This window comes from Manacus candei, unplaced genomic scaffold, assembly GCF_025592945.1.
Source record: "Manacus candei isolate 608988 ecotype Guabito, Panama unplaced genomic scaffold, ASM2559294v1 h1tg000014l, whole genome shotgun sequence".
Lineage (NCBI taxonomy): Eukaryota > Metazoa > Chordata > Aves > Passeriformes > Pipridae > Manacus > Manacus candei.
Genome location: NW_026138062.1, coordinates 14,339,595 through 14,353,173, shown reverse-complemented (window position 1 = coordinate 14,353,173; position 13,579 = coordinate 14,339,595). Strand labels below are relative to the sequence as shown.

At 35.7% G+C, this 13,579-nt stretch overlaps 1 protein-coding gene across 4 annotated transcripts in view; it reads left to right on the top strand.

The window, feature by feature from the left end:
- Nucleotides 1–13,579, top strand: part of PIBF1 (progesterone immunomodulatory binding factor 1) — a 114,977-nt gene that overhangs the window by 88,593 nt on the left and 12,805 nt on the right. For 3 of the 4 annotated variants that reach the window (XM_051780451.1, XM_051780450.1, XM_051780452.1), the window contains one exon: nucleotides 3,818–3,902. The exons of the other annotated variant lie outside the window; for it this stretch is intronic. In XM_051780451.1, coding sequence (XP_051636411.1) covers nucleotides 3,818–3,902 — 85 coding nt within the window. The remainder of the gene's footprint in view (nucleotides 1–3,817; nucleotides 3,903–13,579) is intronic. 4 annotated transcript variants of the gene reach the window in all.

Genomic DNA, 13,579 nt, shown 5'->3' with positions numbered 1-13,579 from the left:
GTCCAAGCAACATTTATAGAAATACATAATTTTCTCTACATTTTCTGACCTGTAATACTACTTTTAAAAAGTTGTTTGGATTTTTTTTTCAATTTGAAAAAGTAGTTTCAATTTGGACACTTCATGGATATTTTTTTTAATAAATTTTTTTAACCCTTCTGAAGCATTCCAATTAAAATCATTAAGCAATACTCTCCTAAATCCATTTTAAAATCTGAGCTGTGGTCATTTGCCTGCACAATGAGAGAGCACTAATTCATCATGTATTCTTTCTTCTAAAGAACTTTTATTTGCAAAACTTTTTATACCTCTCTAACTATGTGACTTAAAAACAAAATTTGACTTAGATTAATAATTAACCATCTGCTCCGAACTATTCATCTGTAATTGGCAGAGAAGGGGTAGCTTCACTATATGGCTATATTATATATTCCATTTCATGTACAAAACCTTCACATATACTATTTGTGTTTGATTTTTTCCGATGGTAATATTTGTATCTGAATATAAAATGCAAAAAAATAATTCAAGATTGGGCTATTCAACTTCATGCTGTAAGCGGAAATAAACAGAAAGGCACAATCCTTATTTCTTACAGCATTTGGAGTACACAGTTCAGTGAAAAAGAAACCTGCTTTTTTTTCTAACTGAATAGAAGTAATAATAAAACCCAGTGATGTATTAGACCATGTTTATTTAGTCTGTTCAGTATTCAGAATATCCAATAATAGAAGCTTCTGAACAGGATAGTAGCTAGTATATTTAAACTTAAGCATTAACATGACTTAATTGCCCAAATTGAAAAGGGTAGTCTGAAACTGGGAAATGTTAGTATCCATTCTCTAGAAAAATTATGTAATCTAAAAATGTCTTACTTGTAAAATCCAAGCTACTTTGGCTTTAGATCCTGAGTGAAGAAAACAAAACAAGCCAGTGGTTGCTATGAGCAATGTGTATGTATATGACAAGTATTTTGTGGTAACTCCTGCATTCCTGGTACCTGGATTCATACCTGGCTAAGCTTTAAAAGCATGATGGAATGAAACTGAATATTCTCCCAGACATTTCAGTTTCTTCTAGAAAAGCACATAGAAAAAGCAGGAGCTGCACTGCTTTTCAGTTGGTGCTCCAACCTGTACTTTTGGGGCTACAGTTATAGCCCCACATCTCACAAAGGGCACCTTCTCCACACGCAGAGTGAGGCAATCAGTGGCCAGGACCGTGGAACACAGCGTGGTCTACGCTTGGTCAAGAAGATCCTGTCTCTTCAGATCAAAGTTATAACTCTTGAGCTGCAGTGTGAGAAGCTGGTTTGTCTAGACTCATAGATTGTGGTTTCAGAATCACAGCAAGGCAGTTAAGGCCCTCCATCACCAAATGGAGCACTCTCATCCTTGCCTTCAGCTGTGGGTCTCCACTGTACATGGTAAATCCAGTTGTTTTGGTGATCCATGTGAAAAATACCCTTTAAAAAGTCTCCAACTTCCATCCAGATCGGTGAAAGGGCCTACTTAACATAGTCACAAATTTTGCAGTACCAACACGAAGAGCAGATTACCAGAATGTGGTAAGTGAAAGATTATCTTTCAGCAACAGTTTTCACTTAGGTCATCTGAAAGTAATTGTAAAGCTGCTCTCTGATTTGTTGCACTGCCAGTTAAAACTGGATCAGGTTAAACTACTCTTTGATGAAAGTGTAAGGTAGTTTAAAGCTAGAACCTCTTTGCTGATGTCCAAGACACTGGTTCAGAACATTTTTAAAACAGTGACTGAAATGGTCAGTCTTCTTCCCAAAACAGAACTTTTGAAGGTATCTCTGCTTTACATAGTCATTACAGGTGTGAATATATTATCATTCTGTCTGGTAACTGCTTTCTTGCTCTGTTACATGTATATATGCCTCTCTAGCAGTATTCTTTCAGAAGTACAGGATTTATTCCCTTCTATCTGCAATGATGAAAAAGCATAAGTATTGCAAAACTACTAAATCTAAAGTCTGCACATCCTTTGGTAATTCTTTATTAGTATGTATGACAGAAAACACATCAAGTGCTACTGAATGTTATAGAGTCTATGTCCCATATTTGACTATAAACAAAGAAATTTAGAACTGCTTCACATGGATCAGTCATGTCATATAGTTTCAGAAGGTATAAGTAGAATAGGTTCTGTTCTGTAGATGAAATTGAACCTGAACATGAACTTCTGGTTAAGTCACAAACAGTGATGTTTATGCTTATTCAGTGCACTACCTAAGTCATTGAGAACTAATAAGTTTGCCAGCCTCTTGAAGGATTAGTTTATGTTCTTAGGAAATACAGAAATCCAAGACAAAGTGACATACCAATAAATTACAACACACGAACCCAGGAAAAAAGTAGTACAGCAATTTCATCGTGATTAAAAATGTGACAGAAAAAAACCCACTTGAAAATATTAAAATATCTTTATAGCTTTTCATAAATGTTACTGCTTTCCTTTTAAATAGCTGAAACAGCTTAGCAATTTGGCAAAAGCATACATTTTTTTTCTGAGAATTAATGGATGCCTAGAAGGAATTGACACTCATAATTTACAATACAGGGCTTGCAAGGAACTGCCAGAAAATCTCTGGGGCAAAGGAGGATGTTCCTTATTTGAAACAAGCGGTTGATACATGGCCAATTAAAGATTGATTTATTTTGTTGATCATTTCTGGATCAAATACTGGAAATATTAAATAATCTGTGTTTACAACATATGTAATTGCTCCATTCCATTTATAAAATTTTAATACATTTGCTTTTGAACTCCTGACCTGTATTCAGTATTACATATTTGCACTCCATATGCAGAATTACATTTTTCATAGTTCTTGATTTAGGTTACAGTTTATATTGTACAGCCTATTTATTTAAGTCATGCTCATGGCATATATAACATTGGTCTTCCAAGAAAATCTCTGTGGCTATTTTAACAAACTAGATTATATGTATGCATGCATTAGTCTGAAGTTTATTGTTAGAAGCTCGTGTTGGGGCTAAGTGTGAAAATACATTTAATTATAATAGAACTGCTGCCTGGAATCACGATATGTATGCTAAACAGTTCAAATGTTCATATTCTATAATTACAAAACAAAAGAACAATTAGACTTAAACTTGACATTGTGCTAATAAAGCATGCCTTCATGCTAAAACAGTTTTCATACTTGGTTCATAGGACAAATTTGATCCCATGCATTATCCCGGAATAAAAAATAAAAAATAATAAAAATACATTTACAATTTTCACAGAAACTACACAGCTAAAAGAGAGCTGGATGTTATTCTTCCTTCAATTTGCTATTTTCAGAATTCTAAATACAGTAGTATAAAAAGAGATGATACTGAGAACAGTGTGTGTTGCTACTAGTGATGAATACAACAAAGAAATCCACATTTTGATATAGAAGTGTAGATATAAGGAGCCTTACTTTGCTTATAAAATAAGCTCATTTTCCCTGGAAGAAACAAAGAGATAATTATAGAATATTCTGATAATTAAATTACCCTTTGGAGAAAAAAAACAAAACAAAACAAAACAAAAACATTTTATGAAGGCTTTGAATAGTTTTTCTGTTTGACTGAAATAAGATTTTGTGTATATCAGTACATTCAGGCCCATTTATAAAAATTTCAGTGCTTGAATATAGAAAAGGATCATTAGGTACAATTGCTCAAGCAGACTTTTATTGTTGCCAGTATTTAGCTTTAGAAAATGCATGTTTCAGCCAGAATACGAGATTAAAAGAGATTATGTGTTGCTATTACTGCATTTCCTATCCTCTTTTTACCAGTCTTTTAAATAAAGAAAAGACAGCTTTACTGCGTGTCAAGAATCAAATGGCAGCAGATTTGGAGAGACTTCTAAATGACCGTGAGGTAATCTTCATCTTTTAGCATTACTACCATAAGTGCACTTCTTCTCTCCTGGGCCTTAAACCATGGAGAAAAAATCGGTTTCCTTTGGTTTGATTTTTGGGGCTTTTTTATCTGTGTCATTTTGAGAAACACAGATGATTGTGTCTGTCAGGTACTGGAGAGGGTCTCATTTGTACTTTCAGTTGCTAAATTCTCTCTGATGATTTAGTCTCTGTCCTTTTTTTCTTTCGTATCCAACAGACATGCATTGCAACATGTTTAGAATTTTCAAGCGTTTAGCAGGTATCTAGATAAAGATGATGAAATTGATACACTTGTAATCTGCAAGGCCTGTATGTACCACAATCTCTATGTGCCAGGATCTCTTTGTGCTCCCTAATCCTTGCAACCAAAACCTGGACCAAAACATTGTGCAATTAATTTCCAATACATTAATTTGAATTTCTTTTCAAGTCCAAAACAGGGGTTGGGGAGAAGAAACAGGACAGTAGTTACACAGGTTTCATTCAGACAAGAGTCAGGGTAATTTTTTATGTACTTACCTGACATGGTAAGAGAGGAGATAAGGAGATTCCTTTCAGACATGGTAAGAGAGGAGATAAGGAGATTCCTTTCAAGGAATCTACAACTCCCCAAAGATTGCATTATCACTCATTCTGTTACATTATTTTCATAGAAAACTGACTATCCATGCACCTCTTGAAGTCCTCTCACTGCACGTCCAAAATTGTTCTCCATCATCTACTTTTCATGCTATTCCCCACATTCCATTCAGTAAACCAAAACTCATGTCATCAATTGGTCCAAACCAGTTTGTCTCTCCTGACCACTTAAAAAACTACTTTTTCTTAGAACCAAAACAAAATAATTTTACTGACAGCTGAGTCTGAGTCTCAACTTAAATGAAGACTGTTCTAATTCTATTCCTTGAGTGCAGAACTCAAATGTGAAACAATCACCTAAAAGTAAAAAGAAAGCAAGTTCTTAAATCATGTCATTTCTTTTCTGAATTGCACTGCATGTTTGGCTGATACAATTTCCTCACAGAACAGTTTTTGCCATTAACTCTCCAAATTGATTGAAGTGCATGTGAAGTTCCATGCGTAAGAGATTAAAATAGTCAAGTTTCAGAAGAGAATAATTGAACATACTTCTCCAAACTGCAGGTGTCATTGACCTGGCAGGAACATCTGCAGGTGCATCAGAAGTAATCATTCAATAGCTCTTATTTCTGATGTCTGTATCCACATGTATATTTAAATATTAAATTCAAGACTGAAACAAAGGCAGATGTTTGGCTTGGGTTGGATTTGGGTTGGATTTTTTCATTTGGGTTTTTGGAGGGGGTTTTGTTATTTCTTTGTTTATGTGAAATGCACTGGTCTCTATTAATGTAACTGCGACTGGAAAAGGGAAAGATTGTACCCATCTTTAAAAAGGGTAGACAGGAGGACCCTGGGAACTACTGAACTGTCAGCCTCACCCCCATGCCTGGGAAAATCTTGGAACAGATCCTCCTAGAAGCTCTGCTAAGGCATGTGGAGGACAAGGAGATGATTTGAGACAGCTGGCATGGCTTCACCAAGGGCAGGTCCTACCTGACCAACCTAGTGCCCTTCTGAAATGGAGTGACCACATCAGTGGACATGGGAAGGGCTACCAGTGTCATTTATCTGGACTTCTGTAAGGCCTTTGACATGGTCCCCCACAACATCCTTCTCTCTAAACTAATGAGAGGTGGATTTGATGGGTGGACTGTTAAGTGGGTAAGGAATTGGTTGGAAGGTTGCATCCAGAGGATAGTGGTCAACAGCTCAAAGTCCTGATGGACATCAGTGACAAGTGGTGTTCCTCAAGGAGTCTGTAATGGGACCTGTGTTATTTAGTATTTTCATTAATGACAGAGACAGATCAAGTGCACCCTCAACACTAAGCTGAGGGGTGCAACTGACACACCTGAAGGATGGGATGCCATCCAGAGGGACCTGGACAAACAAGTGGACCCATGGGAATCTCATGGGGTTTAACAACAGCAAGTGCAAGGTGCTGCTGCTGGATTGGGACAACCCCTGCCATCAGTACAGTCTGGGGAGGATGAACAGATTGAGAGCAGCCCTGCTGAGAAGGACTTGGGGTTGCTGGTGGATGAGAGGCTGGACGTGAGCCAGCAATGTGTGCTCACAGCCCAGAAAGGCAACCATGTCCTGTGCTGCATCAAAAGCTGTGTGGCCAGCATGGCGAGGAAGAGGATTCTGCCCCTCTATTGTGCCCTGGTGAGACCCCATCTGGAGCACTGCACCCAGCTCTGGGGTCCCCAGCACAGGACCTCTTGGAGCAAGTCCAGAGGAAGGACACCAAGATGATCAGAGGGATGGAGCAGCTTTCCTATAAGGAAAGGCTGAGAGAACTGGGATTGTTTGGCCTGGAAAAGAGAAGGTTTCAGGGTGACCTAATTGTGGCCTTCCAGTACCCGAAAGGAGCCAGCAAGAAAGATGGAGAGAGATTTTTCTCAAGGGCATATAGTGATAGGATAAGGGGGAATGGTTTCAAACTGAGAGGAGGTTTAGATTAGTTACTGGAAGAAATTAATTTCTGTGAGGGTGGTGAGGGCTGGAACAGTTTACCCAGAGAGGTTATGGATGCCCCATCCCTGGAAGTGTGATGGCCAGGTTGGATGGGGCTTTGAGCATTCTGGTCTCCCCTTGCCCATGGCCAGGGGCTTGGAACTAGATGATCCCTTCCAACCCAAACCATTTTGTGATTTAAACATTTCTAGATAATTTCTAAGCCTTATTATTATATTCATGCTTTATCATATTCTTGTATTAATTATATTAAAAATACTGTGAGGAAACAATTCTATAAAAATGTAGTGGATTTTCTATGATAGGCTCTTAGCAGGCTGATTTCAAATTAATTTCTTTCAAAGTTTCCTGTTCCCAGTCCTTTTCTCCCAAGTAGGGCTACTGCCAAATAGTTATGTTCTCATAGTTACGCCTTGGGTTCCTCATTTTAGTAGTGTCATTGACATGCATTGCAGCTAATTACAAACAGTAGTAAATTATAAAGAAAGGTAAAATATAGTAATGTTTTCTAAGAAAGCTGTAAAAGTTCTAACTCAAAGGTGTGCAACATTGTTTACATCCAAACAACATTAGTCCCTATAAGTACCCTCGTAATCTCTTCCTAATATGCAGCAGTTTGCTTCTTTGTGTCATTTCACCACTTAAGATTTTCAAACTGTGCGAAATGATCAGGAAGGGCTTGATTAGAAAAGAAAGCAAATACTTGAGTCTGAAACAGACTTTATCTTTGATGTTCCTCATACCCTGAATGTTTGAATTGAGCAAATATTTCCAAAATTATTACTGTTTTCTCAAATTTCTTTTTACATCTGTTAAAAATAGGCCACATTAGTCATACTGGTTTTGCCAAACAGTGATAATGGTTTTTAAAGACACCTATGCAGAAAAGGATATAAACACTAAAAAAGAAACACTAGAAGTCTCATATTTGAGGGAAGAAAATTACAAAATGCCAGTACTATGCACAAAAATAACACCTAAGAAACAAAAAATAAGCTAAAATTGTTTCCAGAAAATGTGTGAAAATAACAAATAGCTTTTTGTTTGTGTGTGTATGTTTAAATTCTGTCATTTCTGTTTATTCCTAGTGCAGCCTTTTATTTTTTACTTTTAATATGTACTTCTTCCATTAGTTTTACAGTCTTTGAATTTCTCTAAAAGGCAATTATCTTGTGCTTTGAAATCTTTGTACATGATAGGGCAACTTAGTTTGTAGTGAGTTAGTCTTCAATTATATTTTTTTTGTCATCATAATAAAAAAGTTAAATTTTCTTATCTTGAGTTAGTAAAGAGTTAACTGCTTTTAAACAAGGTGTGTGTTTTTAAATAAAAGTGATATGCAACCTGTAAATACAGATTTATGCAATTGGAAAAAAATATGAATTATGGGTTTATGTGTTGTGTTCATGCTATCATGTAAAATGGTTACTATCAGTCTCGTTTAGTCATTGCACATACTAAGCTGTCATGTCTTGTTAGGAATTATCTTGTTGCCTTCATGTTTACAAGTAGAACATTAGAATTCTTGAATAGATAAACCCAAGATATTCATATTTAACATAAAATGAAGTTTAGGTATGTTAAAAGTACAAGCAAAATGCCAGAACAATGTTAGTGCTGTCTTCCAACATGTTTCAATAAGTGTACAGTTTTGACTTAAGGTATTCCAGCCTGTGTGGTCTCAGAATGTATTAACTCTTTTTAATGCAATGTTAGAGTTTGAGGGATTGGGGTTTTTTATTTCTATCTTTTTGTGATATCAGCTGGATTCGTAATGTTGCTTTGGAGGCAATTATAGCACTTTATACACTTTTTAAAAAAAGAACTTACATTCATGTTTAATCTTACTTCTCTTTTCACAGATTTTAATTTTGGAAGAAAAAAGTTAAACTTTGAATCTTGAAAGAATTTATATAGGACTCTTACATGAGCTCTTTTATTACAGGAAAAAAATGACACTAGATATTAATGTAATAAAATAGCTCGTTATTTAAAATTATGTAGACATCTAATTTGATGATGATTATTATATTTTGCTGTGGGAAATCAAAGTGAAAGCTAGTCACTATACAAAGTCTTTAAAGTGTCCACCCATGAAGGAGAATAATGGAAGCTTTTATTTTTTTCAGCTATATTCTTGTCCTGCTACTTCCTTTTTTCCTGAATTAATTATTAAATGAACATGGAAAACTTTTTAATCCAGCTTTTCATTTAAATCACTGAGAATCAGTTGGTAGGATAAAATTTCTTGTCTTCTTCATATAGATAAATGCAAACTTTCCTATTTGAGAGGGAGCTCAATGGCATTATCTTGAATGATCAGTATCCAGGATCATGTTGAGATTATGTTCTTAGAGGTTCATAATAAAGCCTTCCCTGTGCCACTGCCATCTCTGAAGGAACTGGGGTATGCAGTATCCTGGTGCCATTTGTAAGTCTCTTCATGCAAGACAGCAAGTACAGTTAGTACAGCCAAATTTTTCAGTTGATTTTAGAATAAGATATTTTATATGTGTTGCAAGATCTTTGTTTTTCCAGATTCATCAGAAGAGCATAAAACATTGTTTGGAGGAACAATGGAGTCTCTCATTAATAAGCTTCTAGTAAACAGTGTGGGGTTTTTTTTTTAAAAGAGTATTTCAAATCCAGATTAATTTTTTTTAGCATTATTATTTGTAGTCTGTGTTCTCTTTTTAATCAGCTGAACTTTACACTTTTGACCCTCTAACTAGGATAACCAAACCACACCAAAAAAACCCCCTAAGTTGTAGTCTTGATTCTTCCCACTAACTAACTAACTGCACCTCTTATTCCAGAGTTGGACTTTGTTGCCCTAGAGTCTTTGTACAGTCAGGGAAGCACAGGTAGAGAAGGATGTTCCTTAAAAGCATAAATCTAGATGAAATTATACTTTATGCATGAGTTGACCACATAGCTATAACACTGCCTTACCTCTTTACTCCTGATTCTCCTCCTACCTCCTCCTCTTGCACAAACTCTGACACATCTCTAATGCTGCACTGGGACCATTCAAATCACTGAACAGAAACCTAACCTGGCCAAAAAAAGAAAACTACGAAATGGCTGACTGTTAGGTTAGCAATTTGAATCACCTTTGGAAAGAGTCCAGCAAGGAAAAATGCAAGTAAAAATATTTATGTGTCAGTATTACTTACCTATGATAAAGAGGGCCTTTTATGTCCAAAACTGTTGAGTATAGCACACCAGCTTCTGTGCCATCCTTTATCTGCATCCAAACTTTATCGTGTTGTGCACATAATGGGAATCTATAACTTAAAGGCACTGAAGTACAGTTCTCTGTTTAGTGCTAAAGTTAAGTGGGATGAATCTACTAAATCTTTTTTAGCTGAAGCTCTTGATCCATCATTCCTTTTATCTAGTTTGTTGCATTTTTTTTCCTTCCAACAGTCAGCCTTTGAGTTAAAGAAACATTTACCATGAGCTCTGTGATCTTGCCTTTCATACTCGATGCAGTTGTTAGTATTTTGTAACATCAGAAGTGCAATTCTAGACTTTATCCATTGGCTTTCAAACTTCACATGAAAACTTGGAAGGGCAGTCTGTCAGCACTCAGATGTTTGGCAAGAAGTTTTAGTAATAATTTCCTGAGGTTACATTTAAGAGGTTATAAATTTGCTATGCTTTGATGTATAGCATTGTAGTATTTCTTCAGATATTTAAGATGCAGATGTGTCATAGTAAAGAAAACTAATAATGTGCACAATTAAATCTATTTTAGCTTTTCCAATTCTAAGTCCGGAGTGTAGAAACTGACTTCTAAAATCTTGAAAATTAACAAACTGGTTTTTATATTTTTAATGTGGAGTTCATGATGAATTGGGGTTTGGGGGGAAAAAAGCAGAGCAAGTAGAACAAATGGAGGGATTCTTTTTATGTTTTAAATAGAAATATTCTAGGAGACTTGAAAACAAAAAATGAGACAGTGGTATAAGAGACCACAATAGAAGACTTCAGTAGGTGTTCCTGCAAGTGCTAAGATCAGTTTCCATTTGTATGAATATAAGGGACTTGATTTACATTATCTATTTTTTTTAACTACTTGAAATCACCAGTATCTGATGTCTCACAATATGGTAATTTTCAACCTATAAAAGTAAAACTAATACTGTGAAACTATCGTAGTAAGAAATAAAAGGGTAAAAATTGGGACATAAATGGTGCAAATTAGGGCTTACAATAGTCATTAATTTCCTATAACACAATTGTTTATGCAGACATTAATATTTATCAGCACATGAATATTATATACTGGTTAAAAAGATATGACAACCTACCGATATTTTATCTCCTTTACACATCTGTGCACTCATAGTGCACTAGCAGCTGTGCATACAAGTGATAGAATGTAAACTTGCTGAACTAGTCACCTGCCTTATTGACACATTCATGTGTTACTGCGCCAAAGCTCTTCAGCAGAAGTTAGCAACCAGAAACCAGGCTCTGGCTGTCTGCTAGGGGACAAAGTAGAAAACATGTACTAGTACTTTAAATAAACCTATTTGATATCAATCAGTTAAATGGATACAGACACATGAGGTTTGATTGCTTTTTGTTTACTTAAGGCCAGTTAGCTTATGTCAGTAAATTGTCATGTCACTCAAATTGAGTGTTAAATCTGTCTCAATATGTGTACGTGAATTGGTAGGAATCTTTCAACAGATTGGGTTAAAATTTATTTTGGTTAGCCTTTGCAAGCTTCTATTTAAAACATATTAAAGTATAAAAAACTCTCACTGAGCTGTTGTTGCTGAAAATACCAGGTTAATATTAAAATGCTAATTGCCCAAGTGACTACTATGTTGAACTTATTTTCCAATTGCCAGGTCAGAAACTTTCTACATCTGATGTGTAACTCACCATTTATGAGTAAATGTGATGTTTTTCCTCTACAACCTTGTAACTCTACCCCGTTCCAGGTTTTCACACTTCCTTATCATTATGTCAAAATAATCCTGTTTAATAACTGAATATTTCTCTGGCCTTCACCACAGTAACTGCACACCTATCTCACAAATATTATACCCACAACTTAGAGCAGAAAACTATCCCTGTTTTGCAGAAGGAACAATCAAAATAAAAGAAGCGGTGCTTTACCCAACCTCTTTGCCAGAGGTTAAGAGTTCATGTGTCCTAATGTAGTATCTTAATCACAACCATTCTTTGTTTCTTACATATTTAAGTTCAAAAGCCTGAAAAGAAAATCTCCTTAATGTTTATTTTGCCTAACTAGACACAAATTAACTCTTTTCTCTAAGTCATCTTCTTATATTGGAACTGATTGCTATTTGGAAGTAGTTTCACAAACAAATTACATTTTCACTTTGTTTCATTCTGAGAATTTACATTCACTTTTAATCTCCTGAAAAAGACCACTTTCCAAAGACCTGCAAGTCTATGAATAATTAAATCTTAAAAATTTAAAATATAAATTAAAAAAAAAATGTTTTGAGCTGTAGAATGGATATTTTATATTTTTTTTATCATATTTTCTGGGGGGGAAAAAAGATAAAATTCACAGCAGGCTGAAGGTCTCATGTGAATGAGATTGAAAGTCTAGTTTATCTTGTCCAAGCAAACAGAAGATCTGGTGAGGTGCAAGAAAAGGAGATAAACATAAGGCAACATTGCGTATGTAATAGATGTACACAGAGAAAAAGACCGAACAGGTGAGAGAGAAAGGAGAAATTAAGAACAGAAAACAGTTATTTCATTGTCTTTAAAATGTAGAAAATCTGACCTTTTTTTGTTTTTTGATAAATAGCTGCCAAATGCATTCTCCAGTTGTGTTTAAGATTGGAGAGAGTCCACGTGATCAAGCAGGAGGAATAGCTAATAATTAGTCCTGTTAGGATATGCATAGTTTGTTAATAGCCCTAAGAGTTTTTTCAGAGCTTCTATAAACTATCAGGCTAAGGTTTCCAAGGATTTATGTAAATCTTTATGCATGTTAGACTTTAAACATGGCCATGTGAATTATCAGAATTCTGTGACATTGTTCACAGTGTCTGAGATTCTAGAATAGGCTCAAGTGATTGCATTCATCTCATGTCAGTATCCTGCACAAAACCCTAGTACTTCTCAGTAGTTATCCCTTTATCTGGGCCACAAAAATGAAATGAAAGTCAGATGGTTTTATTCTTTTTGTCGTCTTATGTGGAGAGGCAAGGTCTCTTGAAGTATCTCTGCTCTACGTTACTTTGACCAGTTACTCCTTTATTCCCATGTTTATCTTTTTTACTTTCACATTGCCTTTGGGACCTGCCCCTCACTGCTAAGTTTTCTGTGCCCAAAGTTTAATTCTGTCTCAGCAATGACCTTGAGAATTCCAGATGAGTTTTCAGCATTTCATTATTAGTCATACTTTAAAGTCTGGCTAATACTATCTTTAGCTGTAATTAAGTTGTGCTGAAGAAGATTGACTAGGAATAACCTAGGACAGAAAGCCAATGTGTTGGATTTAGGAACCTGGAGAGTAGCAGCTGCCATCTGCAAAAAACAGAGGTAGAGAGAAGTTCAGACGCTCATAAAAAGCTTTGCAGTCATAAGGGGGAGGGCAGTACGTGTTAAACCAGGGATGGAAGCTTAGTGGATAAAAGGAGAAAACCGCTTTGTTGGAGGAGAGGGGAAGGAAGAGGTATCTGCGGGGGTTTGGAAGACACAAGTGAAAAGATGTGATTGGTAACAGGTGCCATCAAACAATCTCTATCGCTGCCTCTTCCCTCTCTTTTCTGTGTAAAAAGATTGTACACGATAATGTCAAAATTATTTGTGTTTCTAAAATGAACGACTTCCTGCTCATCTATGTGCTGCAACTTGTTTTATATAAAATAAATGCTGATGTACAATGCTTAGCTCTTTTGAAATGTTAAGCCAGAGAGTAATTATCATTTTTCTTATGCTACGTTTATGTTCCAAGATTCTAGTTTCTATTAATGTTCTGCATGTTTTCTAAGTAGATTACAGGGACATTTCTGCATCATAAGTAAGCCCCGGAGCTATTCTCGGCTTTAAGCTTGGAGAAACAAAGTGACATTTACATTGCTAGTCGAG